Genomic DNA, 16,573 nt, shown 5'->3' with positions numbered 1-16,573 from the left:
TTCCTAAACGAAAACAGGCAAAAAAAGCCGTAAAAATAACATAATCTATAATGTTTGTTTATAAACTTTAATAGTGACTCACTGCATTATATTAAAATTTATATCCTAAAAGCAAACCTTTCTCATGTCTAAGTACCATTACAATAAAGTGAGTTAAAATACAATAACCTGAGCTTCCAGTGTTTTTTACTTTCTGACTTAATTCTGCTCTTGAAGTTAGGTTTAGAATTGAAGTTGCAATGATCTCTGCAATATCTTTTTTTAAGTGGTTGTTTATAAAAGCTGTTAACTGCATATAATTACTTTTTACCTTGATTCATTATAATTTTTTACTGTCCTTCATATTTGTAGTTTACAAATAATAATTTGCAAGATCAACTTGCAATAATCAAAAGACATGCCTCATTTTTCAAACAACCAAAATATATTCTGTGCTGCCAGTTTTGCTGTACTAATCAGACAAAATATCAAGATATAGATATTTTGTCTGATTAACTTTTTTGGGTTATAATTCCTTTATATAATTTTTATTTTCAAGGAGTGACAGAATGTCTGTCCACAAAATTACTAAGTTCAATAAGCAATGAAATTCAGCTTGGGGGGGGAGGTAAAACTCTGATATACTTGCCATCTTTTAAGACCGAAACACCAGGAGATTATTAGGTCTCAATATTTGATAATATTTTTTTTTTTTTTCGATCCTACTGAAGATTTACCTTACTAATTTTTCCCAACCTGTTCATTGCTATAATTTTACTTAGTTAATAACTAAATTACAGATCAGGAGTTTTGTGCAATTACAGATACCTCACCTGGTTTGACTTGCCACTAAATGGTGGTAGACAGAGGTATTTTATCTTATTTCTCTACCTAAGTGGCAGTCAATTCCTGTTGAATTGCTGCCAATTAGGTAGAGAAATTATACAGATGTAAAGTTGAATGTGCTGGTCTCACACTTATGTTCTAACTTTCTTGAGGTGATCTATGCCGCTGAAAGCATTTGGATTTTTACATCCTCAAACCAATTCATTAGCCCTATCAGTATGTATGGTGTATTATCATGCTGATACTCAGCTGGGTTGTTACCACAGAAATACCACAGTATATGCAATATAGAGTTGGCTCGAATAACTACTATAATGTATCAAGCGATCTCCAAACCAGAAGCCCTGATACAATAATACCACTGCCATGAGTAGTATTATTGTATATTGTAACATTCTCCTGGTAGCTACTATATCCAAATATGGCCATCTGATATAAAAATCGTTTGATAACAGATGGTCATGGTTTCCAATAGTCTATAGTCCAATCACAGTGAGCATTGCACTGTAATGATATACATCAGGGACGGCCAAGTTTCCTAAGGCCCAAGATGTTTCAGATGTTCATGAGCTGCAAGATATTTTCTAAAAAAATTTAATTGTTAAAAATAATTAAATATAAACTACTATAGTTCTCCCTTATCCACAGTAAACCCCGGTCTGTAAATATTAAATGGAAAATTCCAGAAATAAACAATTTATAATTACATCGGCAAAGTGAATACCAGATCCTAACATTATTTCAAAGCCAAATGTTCGTAGAGACTATGAAAGTTTTGTAAGTTGACACGAGAGCTTAAGAAAATACAATTCTCGGCATCCCTGAGTTGAATTGCAGAGAGGTCTCTGAACTAACTTAAGTTAGTGCAAGTTAAGGCAACTTACGAAACTTTCATAGTTTCTACAATCATTCAGCTTTGAAATAATGTTGGATCTAGTATCCACTTTGCCCATGTAATTTTACACCACCAAAATAAAGCCTTATGGCTCTTTCTTTTTAATAAACAATTTATAAGTTTTAAATTACATGCAATTTAAAACTTATAAATTGTTTATTAATATGATTAAATCTAGAACTGTCCCGGCAGGAAGTGAATCACCCATTTATCCAGCATATCTACACTGTACCATATACACTAACCACCTGTTAGTCACTTAGTAGCCATCTGAAAATATTAAATGGAAAATTCCAGAAATAAACAATTCCTAAGTTTTAAATTGCACACTGTTCTGAGTAGTTCTCGGTTATTAGATCAGCTGTCATGGTATCGCAGTGCGTGCATTCAAATAACGCTTATTTTGCTTAATAATGGCCCCAAAGTGCAAGAGTAGTGATGCTGGCAATTCGGATATGCCAAAGAGAAGCCATAAAGTGCTTCCTTTTAAGTAAAAAAGGTGAAAGTTCTCGACTTCATAAAATAGCAAATAAATAATAAAGAAAACATATGCTGAGGTTTCATCAAATATAATGGCAATATTTATGAACAGATTTTTGGTCTTCCCATGGGCCAAAATATTATTGTTCCACTCATACTAAACTTTTCCTTGCCCACATCGAAACAATTCTCCACAGGAGACCCACATTCATTCCTTAAACTCATTCATTGTCATTGCACGCACAACTAATTCTGGCAATCCATTCCACTCACTAACCACTCTCCAAGAAAAAACAGTCCACACACCCTTACCAACCAGATTCCCACACAACTTCCAAGGGTGACCTCTCTCCCTCCCTCTCTATTTGTCATGTATTGAAAACTTTCTTTTGTTTCAGTTACCTCTTTAATAACTTTCAAGTTTCTATCATGTACCTTCTTTTCTGCCTATTAACCAATCCCTGCAACTCACACACCTTCAACCTTCCCTAGAGAATATTCCACAGATCTGTCACCAGCTTAGTCACTCATCTCTGAATCCTCTTCACCCTTTCCTATCTCCAAGAAACCCAGGTGACCATTGTGCACAGTAGTCAAGATGTGACTGAATTACCTTATACCTTATAAAGAGAGACAATAACTGTTTTACCTTGATAGTTAGTATGATTATGATTTTCAACATCCATGAAATCTTTTGAGCTATTTTGCCAACTTTGACAACATGTCCTCTGAACTAATTCCATATTCACCATTACCTCCAAGTTCCTAGCTGCATCAATCTCTTGCAATCCAGTACCATCAGTGTGATACACAGTATGCAACCTTTCAACCTAAAGTGAATAACTTTACATTTTGCAACATTAAATTGACAATTATTATCTTTTGCCAACAATCCAACAATGCCAATTTATTTAAATAATCCTGCAGGATATCTACATCACCTTTATGAATTATTGCCTTCCCCAGTTTGGCATCATCGGCAACCAATTGAATATCTCCCCTTAAATCTTTTCCTATATCATTAACATACAAATTAAAGAGTAGTGGTCCTAGTACAGAACTAGCAATTCTCTTGCATATTCACATTGATGTTCATCTACCTCAATTCCAACATTAGAATCTGTCATATTAGCAACTGCAAAATCTCAACCTGAATGATACACCTTTGCAAAGCAATCGCTCAGCAACTCAACTATCTTTCTTTGACTAAAGTCATCCTTCCATATTCATGCTTCCTCTTACTTGCTATATAATTATAAAACTTTTGGATTTACTTTGGCCCTTTCTTACCATACTAGTCACCTTTCTTGTTTGCACTTTGTACCTCATGAGTATGCTAATCACCATTTCCTTTATATTCCATCCACAATGCTTTTTCTTTTTTTTTTTTTGCAGCTCTTGTTTCACATCCCCACTCATCCACTTAATCCCTACTTGGTTTATCCTCCTGACTGTGGGCATGCAGTCTGATAGTGATTCTCTCAAACAATCCCTGATCACTTCCCATGCACTACTGACATTCTTTCCTTGAAGTTTCTCAAGCCATGGCTCATCATCATTCTCATCTTCCTTTCCCCCTCTTTTACCTTACGGTGTTGAGGGTTTATTAATCGGACCTAAATCATTCACAGGATAAGGTGGTCAGCCCTACGCCATGGTGTACCCTATGTTCGAAGTGGTGTTGAGTTCTCAAGGCCGGTTTGCCTGCTTTGCAGGATGAAAAACCCCTACTGTCCATGCCCAAGACTGGTTAATTTGGCAATGGCTGAGGAAGATCTTTCATCTCCTCACTTCTCTGACGGGAATCAAATTTGGAGCGCGGTTAGCTCCTAGGCTATCCGCGCTCCAAAATGCCTCCTCAGTCTGTCATAATTCATCATCATTGTTTATCAACCTTTTGAGAGTCCTAACTTTCCTCAGAAGCTTCTGCCACTTTTCTCTATTTTTTGCCTTAGTCATCCAATTACATTCCCCAATAGTTTTAGCATCTTGTGTCACATTATCCTCCTATCTAGTTCTTGCTCTGCATCTAAATCTATTATCCCCTGTCATAATTACCAGCATTACAGGTCAACATAAACCCATTCTTTACAGAGAATTCCATATGTTTAGCAACTTCCCAGAATAAGACTGCATGGTCATATTCTGGGAAGTTGATGTTTCAAATGAATTGATTCAAAGTGGTGTACTTTGGTTATGGGTACATCTTCTGATGCTATTATCGTATCCAGCACTCTCAAACCCCTGGTCCACCCCCCATGACATGCTGTTTCAGGTAATTATCTCTTAGTAACTGCATAAATTCCACTTCCATTCTGCTATGCCCCCTTTCCTCCCTTCAATCCCCATAATTGAGGTCTCCCATTAAAAGCTTATAGAAGCTTTTCATGTGTGGGAGCCACATAAAAAAAAAAGCATACAGTTATATCACATGAGCTGAAGACAGAGAAACAGAGTACACCAACCGCTCAGATTTTCTGCTGGTCCTTTATCCTGACTTGATAAATCTCTAGGTCTTAGTAATCCTTTTATTGCAGCTGCCACAGCATTCAACATTATAAGTGCATGGCAATCACCTGCTTTTGCTTGACCATTACTGAGACACCTAAAAAAATAAACAAATTAATTCAATTGAAATTAAGTAAAATGAAATGGCAAGCATAAATGCTAATATTTTTAAAATTTGAAATTATAAATGCTGTCATATTAAAAATTAAAAAAAAAAAAAGTAACCGCAATTTAAAATATGAGAATATAACCATCCTTCACTAATATTACCTATACCTCATCATGGTGCAGAGGAGAAAGGGTGATGTAGGCAAAGCATACTGGAAGTGTATACTTCAAGAAGGATCACCCTAGGTATGAACATCAATATAACCTGGCCAGCAATCTGTGGCAAGGATACATAATTATCAGATAATATTTAAATGCTAAAAGACAGCAAAATTTGAAAGAACTTATCAGGAATAGAATAAGGAAATCAAAATTAAAAGAGGACTGGTAACTCTAAGAACTGGTACTCAGAATGCAAGATCGCTGACAGAAGATTCTTCTCTTATATTAATTATAGCATTAATATTTGTGCAATGTCAGAAACAAAGAAGAAGAAAGCAAACTGGCAATTACATATTAATATATAGCAGAATTGAAAAACATGAAAAACAATTAGTAGAGCTGGATTAATGATATATAAAGATATAATTATATATCAAGCAGAAGATTACATTTAAAACTTAAGGAAAAAAATTATTAAATACTGTGAGTGTATATGTGTAAGTGTGTAATTTGAAGATCCAGTAAAATAGGTAATTTTTTTTATTTATTGAATATTTTTTTAGATTAGTTAATGTATTTTTACTCTATTATTGTGTTTTTTTCTGATTAAATTGTATTTAATACATTTGCTCATATATTTTAAGACATATTGTTAAATTAAGATAGTTTTTAAAAGCAGTACCAAAAACTTGGCAGAACAATAGAACAGCATCATTAGCTAAGGATAATGATAGCAGGGAACCCAGCAATGAGAACCTTTATATTTGACATAAACTAAGAAAATAATTAACATATGAAATTTCCAGATTAAAAGGAATTATTTGAAAATTGACCAATGAGTCAGAGGAAACAGAAAAACCTTTTACAAGAATGCAGACAGGAAAAGAAACATAAAGAAAACAATACCAGCAAGGAAAGTGCATAAATTCCAAAATTTCAATGAACATTTGTTGGCATTAGTGAAATCTGGTTCTCAGAGTCAGATGTGGTATCTGGAATCAAGTGTAAAGGGTACAACATTTTTAGAAATGATAGAAGAGATGGAAGAAGAGGAGGATAGGAGGATACTACCAATAATATCAGATGATTTGTGCAGTTATGGTAGAAACTCATGAGAGCAATAATAGTAATAATGTCGTGTGTGTAGCAGTAAGTTTGTGGATATCTGGTGTAAAGTGGAGGCTAAGAAGATGAAATATATGGTGAAGTGTTGCTATAGATCTGGCAGTTCATTTGCTGGGGATGAAAAAATGCATTGTAAAATTACCCCGATGGGTACTAAATGAATAATTATTATGGGCTAGCATTTCACCAATGCCAACAACTTAAATTATATGAATATTGATTGGGTAGCAAAGAAAACTCATGATAAAAATGAAGGAGAATTTATTGAACTGTTGTGAGACAACTTTCTCGAGCACCTAGAGGACAAAGAGTATTAAATTTGATCATGGCATTAGAAGGTGCCTGAGTTAAGAATGTGACCGTTTTGCCACCAGTTGGTAACAGGTGGCAATATGCTGTACTGATCTGGGAAGTAACCAACTATATGGATGTTCCAATTAGGATAGGTTATATGCTGAACTACAAATCTGGAAATTATGACAGACTCAGCAGGATTCTTTGGTTCATAGGAAGCTTTGAACAGATGCTTAATAATATGGTATCTGAATGTTACCATAATCAGAATCAGAGTTCGAAGAACAAATAGAATGAAAGTGAAATAGGTGTGCAATCTTATTGAGTAAGAGATGAAGAAGAAGAAGATGGAAGGAGTATCATGAGAATAATAGCGAGAAGAACTGTGATATATATATAAAGTGCAGGCAAGAAAAGTTATGACTATTCTATGGAAATGTAAGGTGGAAAATGAAAAAAAATTGGCTGTGCAGGCTAAAGACAATCCAAAAGAATTTTATCATTATGATGCAAGAAAAAGAAAGAAAATGCAGAAGAATAGCTTTACTGATTACACACAGGTACCCTTGTGTCAGAAGCAGATATGATAGTTCAAATAATGAGTGCACACGCTGCCAAGATCTATTAACCTGGTGTATGTAACATAGTGCACAGTGCTATCACAGTAGATGAAGAGATACAGGTGCATGAGAAGGTAGGTCTAGGGCAGTTGCATAAACTGGATAATGATTTGACAATAGGCACAGATGGGAGAAACTGACTTTTGTGAAGAACTCTTGTCTTTCTCCAATGAACTCTGTATCTAGTGAAGATGGCATGTTCTGGACTTGCAGAACATGCCATCTTCACAGTCTTTGTCACAGTAGATGAAGAGATACAGGTGCATGAGAAGGTAGGTCTAGGGCAGTTGCATAAACTGGATAATGATTTGACAATAGGCACAGATGGGAGAAACTGACTTTTGTGAAGAACTCTTGACTTTCTCCAATGAACTCTGTATCTAGTGAAGATGGCATGTTCTGCAAGTCCAGACTTTTCAGGTTTAAAGTATTCAATATAAGATTGGTGTTCTTCTAGCCGAATACAGGCAGATCTTCCCGTTTGTCTGAAATAAGATAATCCACAAGAGCACGGAACCTGGTAGACACCTGGATGATTAAGATGTGAAAGCTTGTCCTTAGGAGAAGTGAGAAAGGTGGAGATTTTTCTAAAAGGTCGAAAGGCAACAAAAATATTCAGTGGTTTTAAAACTTTTGCTATATGTTCACTGATGCTTTGTACATAAGGGATAGTAATGCACGTTATTTCTTCTGTGTTTGAAGAGGAAGACATATTAAAACTACTCAAAGTTCTTTTAATGAAGCAATTCTTATAACCATTAGATAGAAAGGAAGAAGTTATATATTGTAGTTCTTTCCGTAAAAGATCGTCTGAAGAACAAAAGGAGTGGGCCTGATGAGCCAGTGTTTTAATAGTTCCTGCCTTTTGACTGGGATGGTGATGAGATTCTGCATGGATATAATGGCCTGTATGAGTCTTCTTTCTATAAATTGAGAAATGTAGGTTACCATCTGATTGGCGAAGAATTAGAAGATCTAAAAAGGCTAACTGCTTATTTGATTCTACTTCTAGGGTAAACTTGATCCTAGGATGAAATGCGTTTAACTTAGTGAGAAATTGTTGAAGTTCATCTGAAGAGCCATTCCATACAGCAAAAATGTCATCGACATATCAGAACCAATGAGTAGGTCTGGGAAAAATGTTGTCAAAGATATGTTGTTCAAAATGTTCCATAAAGAAATTGGAGATAGCAGGAGAAAGAGGATTGCCCATTGCTGTTCCTTCAATTTGTTGATTCAACTTATTTTTAAAGGAAAAATAACCAGAATGTATTACAAAATCAAATACGTTTACAATGTCTGAAGGAAATTCCTGTTGTAGTAATTTAATGCTTTCAGAAAGAGGCACATTTGTAAACAAAGAAACAACATCTAAACTGATCATGATATCAGAAACGTCCAAATGAAGATCCGAAATTTTATTTTTAAAATCCAAAGTATTTTTTATATAAGTATCAGTTCTTCTAGTTGAAGAGGAGAGTAAATTTGATAAAAATTTTGAGATTTTGTAAGTGGGGAAACCGATACAATCTACGAATGGTCTTAACGGAATGCCTGGTTTATGAACTTTTGGAAGACCATACAATCTAGGTGGACGACCGAAGAAGGTTTTAAGTTTTTTCTTTTGATCTTCATTCCATGTCAATACATTATCTATAAGAGAATTAAGTCTCTAAAATATAAAATAAAATAAGAATTAAGTCTATAAAAGAATTAATCAGATTAATATTCCTTAAACGATGTAAGATGGCCCAGATTATTCCAACCTGTTGTAAAATAAAAGAAGTTTTTAGGTCCCCAAAAGCTCATCGGATCTATTTCAAAGCTAGTAAGTCTCTTTTAAATAATCAGCTACACGAAGCTAAAGGTCTTTAATGATTCTCGTGACAAGCTAAAACGCAAATTTGAATCACTGGTCAGCATACCTAGATCCAGTAATAATACTATTGATATAGATAAATTAGTTATAAACGTTTCCGGACGTCCACTAACAGACTGTGAACGTTTTGTTTTATCAAAAGGACATGATTTCACCGTTACGCCGAATAAGGTGCCACTTATGGACTTTTTTCCATAACATAGACAGGGGTATTCGATCCTTATCCCAAAAAATAGCCAACAGATTACGTTTTGAATGTGCACAAATTCTTTTTCATGCCAAGCCTCCTCTTTCTAATCTTTCTTACTCTGAGTTTAAAGCATTGAAATCACTGAAGAATAACAATAATTTAATTATTACGAAAGCTGATAAGGGGAAGGCTGTAGTGATTCAAGATAGGAAGGTATGTCTCTCAAAATATGAGAAAAATGTCTCTTTTACTTTGCGACTGTTCAACTTATAGGCGTCTTACATCGGATCCTACCGGGAGTCAATTGAAGAGACTTAATTCTCTTATAGATAATGTATCTACATGGAATGAAGATCAAAAGAAAAAACTTAAAACCTTCTTTGATCGTCCACCTAGATTGTATGGTCTTCCAAAAGTTCATAAACCAGGCATTCCGTTAAGACCAGTTGTAGATTGTATACGTTGCCCCACTTACAAAATCTCAAAATTTTTATCAAATTTACTCTCCTCTTCAACTAGAAGAACTGATACTTATATAAAAAATACTTTGGATTTCAAATATAAAATTTCAGATATCATGATCAGTTTAGATGTTGTTTCTTTATTTACAAATGTGCCTCTTTCTGAAAGCACTGAATTCCTACAACAGGAATTTCCTTCAGACGTTGTAAATGTATTTGATTTTGTAATCATCCAGGTGTCTACCAGAGTCCGTGCTCTTGTGGATTATCTTATTTCGGACAAACGGGAAGATCTGCCTCTATTTGGCTAGAAGAACACCAATCTTATATTGAATACTTTAAACCTGAAAAGTCTGGACTTGCAGAACATGCCATCTTCACTAGATACAGAGTTCATTGGAGAAAGACAAGAGTTCTTCACAAAAGTCAGTTTCTCATGGAACGCCTTTATAAAGAAACATGTGAAACTCTACTTCATTCTCCTAACTTAAACAGATCCGACGGCTTACGTCTACCCCCTTTATGGGAGATAGTACTTTACAAATCAGCTAATCTTTCCTAACTTTTTATTGTATTAATTATTTTTATTTATTTTTTAATTTATTATTTTTTTTATTTTTATTTTTAAGAAATTTATTTACCTTTTTAGTTATCTTACACCAGCTACTTAGGTGGCGCTTTTTGGAATTGTCAATTATTGTTTAATTTGAGCTAATGTACTGAAGATGCTGACACACAGGCGAAAATTATACTATTAAATAATCTTTGTACGTGAGTTTATTCCATTATTAATTTTGTATCGATATGTCTACTCACGGTATACCTCTTTTAAAACCTTGGTATCACTTCTGGGTCTGGTTCTCACTGCCTTCTCTGAGACATGAGTGGCTCTGTTCAGTGGTGGGTTGAGCCATCGCTGATGGTTCTTCTTAGTAGTGGAGTGAGCCTGTCACTGAGTGGAGCTACTGCTGAGTTAAATGATCTTTTGGGTTACTCATTGTTGGATAATCTGAGGTATCACAAGAGTTTTTGGAGAGATATGCCTGCACTTAAACATACCTCAACAAAGGTCAAAACTGGTCTGGGTAGTGACCCTTCCCATAATGGGACACTAAGGAAAGTGATGTGAAGTCATTAGCCTCTATATACAAGTTGCCCAGTCATGAAGTTACTTCACATGCATACTTTGTTTGCTTACACACTTGGATAAAGGATTAAAGAAAGAATATAATTTCTTGGCATCTTTAATTTATAGGATTTCAAAATGCAATTACATTGCCGTACATCAAGAATATTATGGACAAAGTTGCAAGGTTGCTTTGTGATTACAATGTTAAAGTGGCTTTTTTTTGCGATTACATTCAAATCTTATACATTATACCAAGACCTCCACATCCTCTGATGAAAGAACGAGCAGTATCCAAAATTCATTGTTCTTATGGCAATTGTTATGTTAGTCAGAATGGAAGGTCTGGAGAGATGCACATGTCTGAACATGAAAAACATGTTCAGAAAAGCACAGATCGGGATAAGCCTTCCACATAGCAAACATAGGTTACCAAGCAGTTTGGCAATGCCATATATTGACTGATATACCTCATACATCAAATGTTTTATAAGAAAATTTAAAGAAGCCTCAGAAATGTTCCATATCTCCACACAATGTAACAAAAATCAAGATTTAATCCTACACCAAGTTTAGTCTGCATTCATCAGAAATCTAACAGCAAACCTGGGATCTGACATGCATAATGCCACAGAACGTGACAGCAACAATTAGCATTGTTCGAATGCTTACATATTAGTTAATACAACAGTCTTTTCTGATCACTTTGTTTATATGTATTAATTTTGAAGTTCTGATAACATCTGCTGGGTGTAATTAATTTTTTCTAGTCTGTTTTTTTTTTTTATACAAGTCTTGTATCTTTGATGATGTAAGTCCGATGACCAGCTTACAAAACTTATCCGGTTATATAATTTATTTTAATAAACCTATTTTATGTTTAGAAACATATGGTCTCGATGTCAGAAATTAAATAAAGTAAAGTAATACTTTATTTTAATACTCAATTATTATCAAAACAGACATTAAAAATAATACTGATTGATTTTTGTGAGGCAAGTACGATTGCGAATGATTTTACATGTAAACTAACAATGTAAAACATGGTGATATTTACAAGTAGAATAACAGAATTTATATAAGCAGTTCCAGCTTAAGGGTTTCTCAGTTCTTTTTTCAAAGCATTATCAACAAAATCGAAAGTATGAACACTGATTGCAATAAATGTACTTTGCAACACTTGCAATGTGGCCTCTAAACTTCAGTCCATTGTCAACCATCACCTCAGATCTCAAATGTCATCCACTGAAGCATAGTTCTATCAATACAGTACACAGATTTAAATCTTTGCAGTTCAAAGTGGTGCAACACATTTGCACTTATTAATATAAAAACTACAACCCCACTCATTTGTCCAAGCTAAAAGTCTATTTAAATCTTCCTGAAAAGAATTATGTTAATTTTCTTAAGTGCTTATTTCCATTAAAGAGCACTGCTGATGTTCAGCAGTGTTCCTTATAATTCTCCCCAACCTTGCATCATTAGCAAATAACTGAAGGTCCCCAGCTAATTCACATGAAATAATGTTAACAAATAAGTTCAACAGCAAGGAACCATGGGTCACACCACTGGTTACTTTCCTATTTTTTGAGACACCGTTCCATCATACACAACTTGCTAGGTTCAGAGCCAATCTCCAATCCACCTAACCAATCTATTACCCATTCCCATCCTCTACAGCATGCACACCAATCTATCAAATGTTTTTGCAAAGTCCAAAAATATCACTGTACATTAATTTCCTATATTAATATAATTGAATATGTGATAATATGATAAGTAGCTAACCTGTATAGAGAGCCCTTGATAGACAAGAAGCGACATATCCAATAATGATGAGTACCTGGTGACTGTCGATTAAATGATTCAGTCAGCTTTTCACAAATATTCTCAATTAAACCTAAAAAAAAAACAATGTTACAAAAAAATTCCATTTAGTTATAAATGCTTACACATTAAACTTTAATTAAAGCAAATACTACAACAAATTACTGAAAAGTCCTGATCAAAGCTCCATAAATAACAATATTATGCAAAACAGAATTCATTATAACATATTAAGTATATATTATTCAGACTTTTTCAAGCTAAAAAATAATGCCTATGAAAATAGCATATTACTTATATACAGTAAAACCCCTTTTTTACACTTTTCAGGAGACTGATGGAAAAAAAGTGTAAATAGCAGGAAATGTAAAAAAACATTAAAGAAAGGCTAAAAGATGACTTACTATGCGAGTCTACATACTAGATTACAAAATTTAATAACTGAAAATAAATGAAACTTTAATTGTTGATTGTTTTTGCTTTTCGTTTTTTTTTTTTATGGCATAGCGAACAGATTGCTTTGCATTGAGTTCAATGCTTGACCAGTTTTTTACTATCATGTTCAAAGTGGACACAGAGAGTCCAAGATCTTTTGCTAAATGCACACATGTTCCGGCATTCCAATCTACACGTTGCAATTGCCATCTTTTCTTCTACCGAAATACATTTTCTGTCTTTTTTTTCTCCATGTTACTAACATGGATCATCCACCATTGCAACTTGAAAGCAACTTTCACATGCTAAATTACGTAGCAGAAATTCTGCAATATCAATTCGTAGTGTGATTGAAAAATCATGGTATCGCCCATCACTACATTACTGCTGCAAGCGTGCAAGTCACAGTGATGGCAGAAACGAAACTACAGCCGGAAGCAAAGCAATCTGGGAACAGAAATGAGCATATTTCCGCAGAAATCGATTCGAAAATCAGTCTTGCCACCTGAGAAAAAAATGCAAATCACGGGAAATAACGTCCACCAAGGGCGTTAATGGCGGGAAAACAATATATCGTAAGAATAGGCCTTAAGATGGGATTTACGTCATTTTACCATCAGAAAATGACGTAAATGGCAGGAAAACGTAAATTGCAGGAATGTAAAAACGGGGTTTCACTGTATATATATATATTTATTTATACAATTTTATTTATATATTTATTATAAAGTGGTTATGCTTTTTTTTTAATATTTTCTTTTCATGTTTTCACCATACATATGTAAAGCATATCTGACGTTTTGTCTGGCACAGTGGCTGCAAGAACTGGGCCACTGATATCGATTGCATATGTGCATCACTCTAATTTTAAACCCAAGCAATTAGTTATGGTGGTTTCTTCCAAAACACTGCTAACAGCATTGTAACTCATTGATGTTGACAGAAGTTAACAGTAGTGAGTTACAGTGAATCAGTTTAAGAATGACTCCTCCAAGTCACGGCACTGTTAATATCCAATGAGATAGCTCTGTTCCTATGGTGGGATGATTTGCATTGCCATGAAGAGTGAGCATGTAGAAACACAGCTACCAATGAGTGCAAAATCTGGTTTTGAGCCCACATAATTTAACATTTACTTAATCTTAAATGGTATTGTGCATTTAAAGTGACTTTGTGGAGTGCAATTTGCTGTAGTTGCTCATTTCTTGTGATTTTTGATCATTTTGATCATCTTTTCAAGATGATGCACAATGTCTCACAGGTGAATGGAACAGTGTAGACTCATTTTGCTATGTGTACATATAGCAAAGTGCAATAAATCTGGGAAACAAGCATTTATAATGATAATGAATGCATATAAGTTGTATTGTCAAATAACACACTACACACAGAACTGTTATATTATAGGGTTTGTGACCTATATATTACATCACTTCAGGTATATAAACCGCTTTCACTAGAATCATCCTTAACATAGTGAAAGGGCTTGCATGCAATGAGCTATGCTAGTGGTGATATTCTCTGGTTTGTTCTACCACGAGGTCCTCCCAAGTTAGACAGGTCAATATACTAAGAACAAGACTAAGAGCGATTCCAAATGGGTGTGATGGTACTCCAGATGAGCAGCTTCCTAACTGCATATACTATTCCTTTAGAGCAGTGCTTCCCAAACTTCTGGATGTCAGCCCCCCCCTTGGAAAAATTAAAATATTTCACCCCCCCCCTGAAAACAAATCATAATATAGACATATATTATTATATTTATTGTATTTATATTCAATACAAAACATACACAGCGAATATTGCAAAAATCAAATGCAAATATTACATTTTTAGCATCTTACATGGCACATTATCTCATATTTTATATAGATAGATATATTGTTATTGTACATTTGCAGTACAAGCACATGAAACATAAAACGATTATTAATAAAGAAAGAATTAAAAACATAAAAGAAGTTTAATAACAATTTAATGTGATGGATGTGTTTCAATACTGCTACACCATATCAGGTGAAATATTTGAAACTGCAATTCTTAGATTTCTGCTTTGAAATGAAACTTATATGAATAAGCATATATTTATTAATATTCATTAAGTGCCGAAATACACAGGAAGCAAAATTTGTGAACCAGCACCAATGTGTGATTTTTTTTCATTAAAATATAAAAAATAACAGAAAAGAAATAATAAAAATTAAATGCATTTCTTTTAAGATAAAAAAAATCTACTTAGTCTTAAAAGATTTTAAATTTCTTTTCATTATTTCACGGCCCCCTGAACAAAACCTACGGCCCCCAGTTTGGGAAGCACTTTAGAGTGAAGACAGCTGACTATATAGCTTACTTGGTCACTCAGATACATTCTGAGACAGAGCAGTGTAGGCTGATAGAAACAGAGGCAGGTTACCTATCCTTTTGGGTGGCACCGTGGAATGCTATCAACAATGGCATTAACAATACTTCTCTCCTGCTCAACTTCTAACACTTTGTAAATTCCAAATCGTATTATCTTAAAATATTCATCTCACATTTGTGTGTATATGTGTGTGTGTGGGAGAAGTGTGCACCCAAAACCTCCCTAAAAATTCTTAATGATTCTTAGCTCTAATAAAGTGAAGCATGTGATGTCAAACATTCCATCAACTAGCCATCTGATGCAACATATATAGTTCCAGCCATTGTTAACAGATGCACAAAATTACATATTTACATATTAAAGAGTACAAAAATTATTTTAACATATTCATAAATTATTAGGTATTTACTATTAAATATTATAATAATCAAATGTTTTCATTAAATACTATAAAATTCTAATGAAATGAAATTTTAGTCCTCTGTTCAAAGTAAGTTGTACAGAAGAATGCATCAATATTTTATATAAGGAACATGACTATAGGTGAAAGCAGGTTTCTCCTAGCATACATATTTCATGGTATTTGTTTTGAACTAGATCTCAGAAAAGAAAATTACTCTTTTTTTTTTCGGTTTCAAACAGTTATGCTTTGATATCAAAAAATTTTTTTAGTCCTTCAACATTTTTATGCCTGTAGCTAGAAATCATCCAAAGCAATACTTCACTGGGAATGAACCATATGTAGTTTCACTATTGGCTCGCACAATACCTAACAGAAGAAACATACTGTGTGAATATTATAATTCACAAAAACTGTGTTTACTGCTATTATGAACATGTAATCTGCATTGTAGTAAATTTTTATTGCCTGAAAATCTGGGCAGCAGTTTCTCAAAGTATACTTAACAGACCAAAAACAAACAATTTTTATAGTTGCAGACTATTATACAATAAAACATACAATTAATACAATTTACTGCCAAAAATATGTAATGTATCAACTTCTAGAGTTTTAAGAGCAAATTCACTAACCAACAGTTGTATTTTGGTTTAATTTTATTTAATACTTAAATCATTTTATTTTTATTTTCATAGAAAAGAAGAAATACCACTCACCAGGTCTCAAACTTAAGATTACATCCCACCAATCAGTTCCAGTCATTAGACAATATTCTAGCATGGTGATGGCATAACTAGCACTCATAGGACCACCTATATGCAAGGGATATGCAGATTTAATTTAAGGAAATATATAGTCCTGGATGCAATCTTAACA

The 16,573-nt window shown here is 33.9% G+C and overlaps 1 protein-coding gene across 3 annotated transcripts in view; it reads right to left on the bottom strand.

The window, feature by feature from the left end:
• Positions 1 to 16,573, bottom strand: part of MED16 (mediator complex subunit 16) — a 200,591-nt gene that overhangs the window by 39,624 nt on the left and 144,394 nt on the right. For all 3 annotated transcript variants that reach the window (XM_090402741.1, XM_090402742.1, XM_090402743.1), the window contains exons 14-16: positions 16,414 to 16,509; positions 12,462 to 12,573; positions 4,666 to 4,805 (exon numbers count right to left, since the gene is read on the bottom strand). In XM_090402741.1, the coding sequence (XP_090258867.1) occupies positions 4,666 to 4,805; positions 12,462 to 12,573; positions 16,414 to 16,509 (348 nt within the window). The remainder of the gene's footprint in view (positions 1 to 4,665; positions 4,806 to 12,461; positions 12,574 to 16,413; positions 16,510 to 16,573) is intronic.

Source organism: Typopeltis vanoorti, chromosome 13 (genome assembly GCF_054136105.1).
Source record: "Typopeltis vanoorti isolate ZY-2024b chromosome 13, IOZ_Tvanoo_1.0, whole genome shotgun sequence".
Classification (NCBI taxonomy): Eukaryota; Metazoa; Arthropoda; class Arachnida; order Uropygi; family Thelyphonidae; genus Typopeltis; species Typopeltis vanoorti.
Note: the sequence above shows the minus strand (reverse complement) of the source record. Positions and strands in the feature narration are given on the sequence as shown.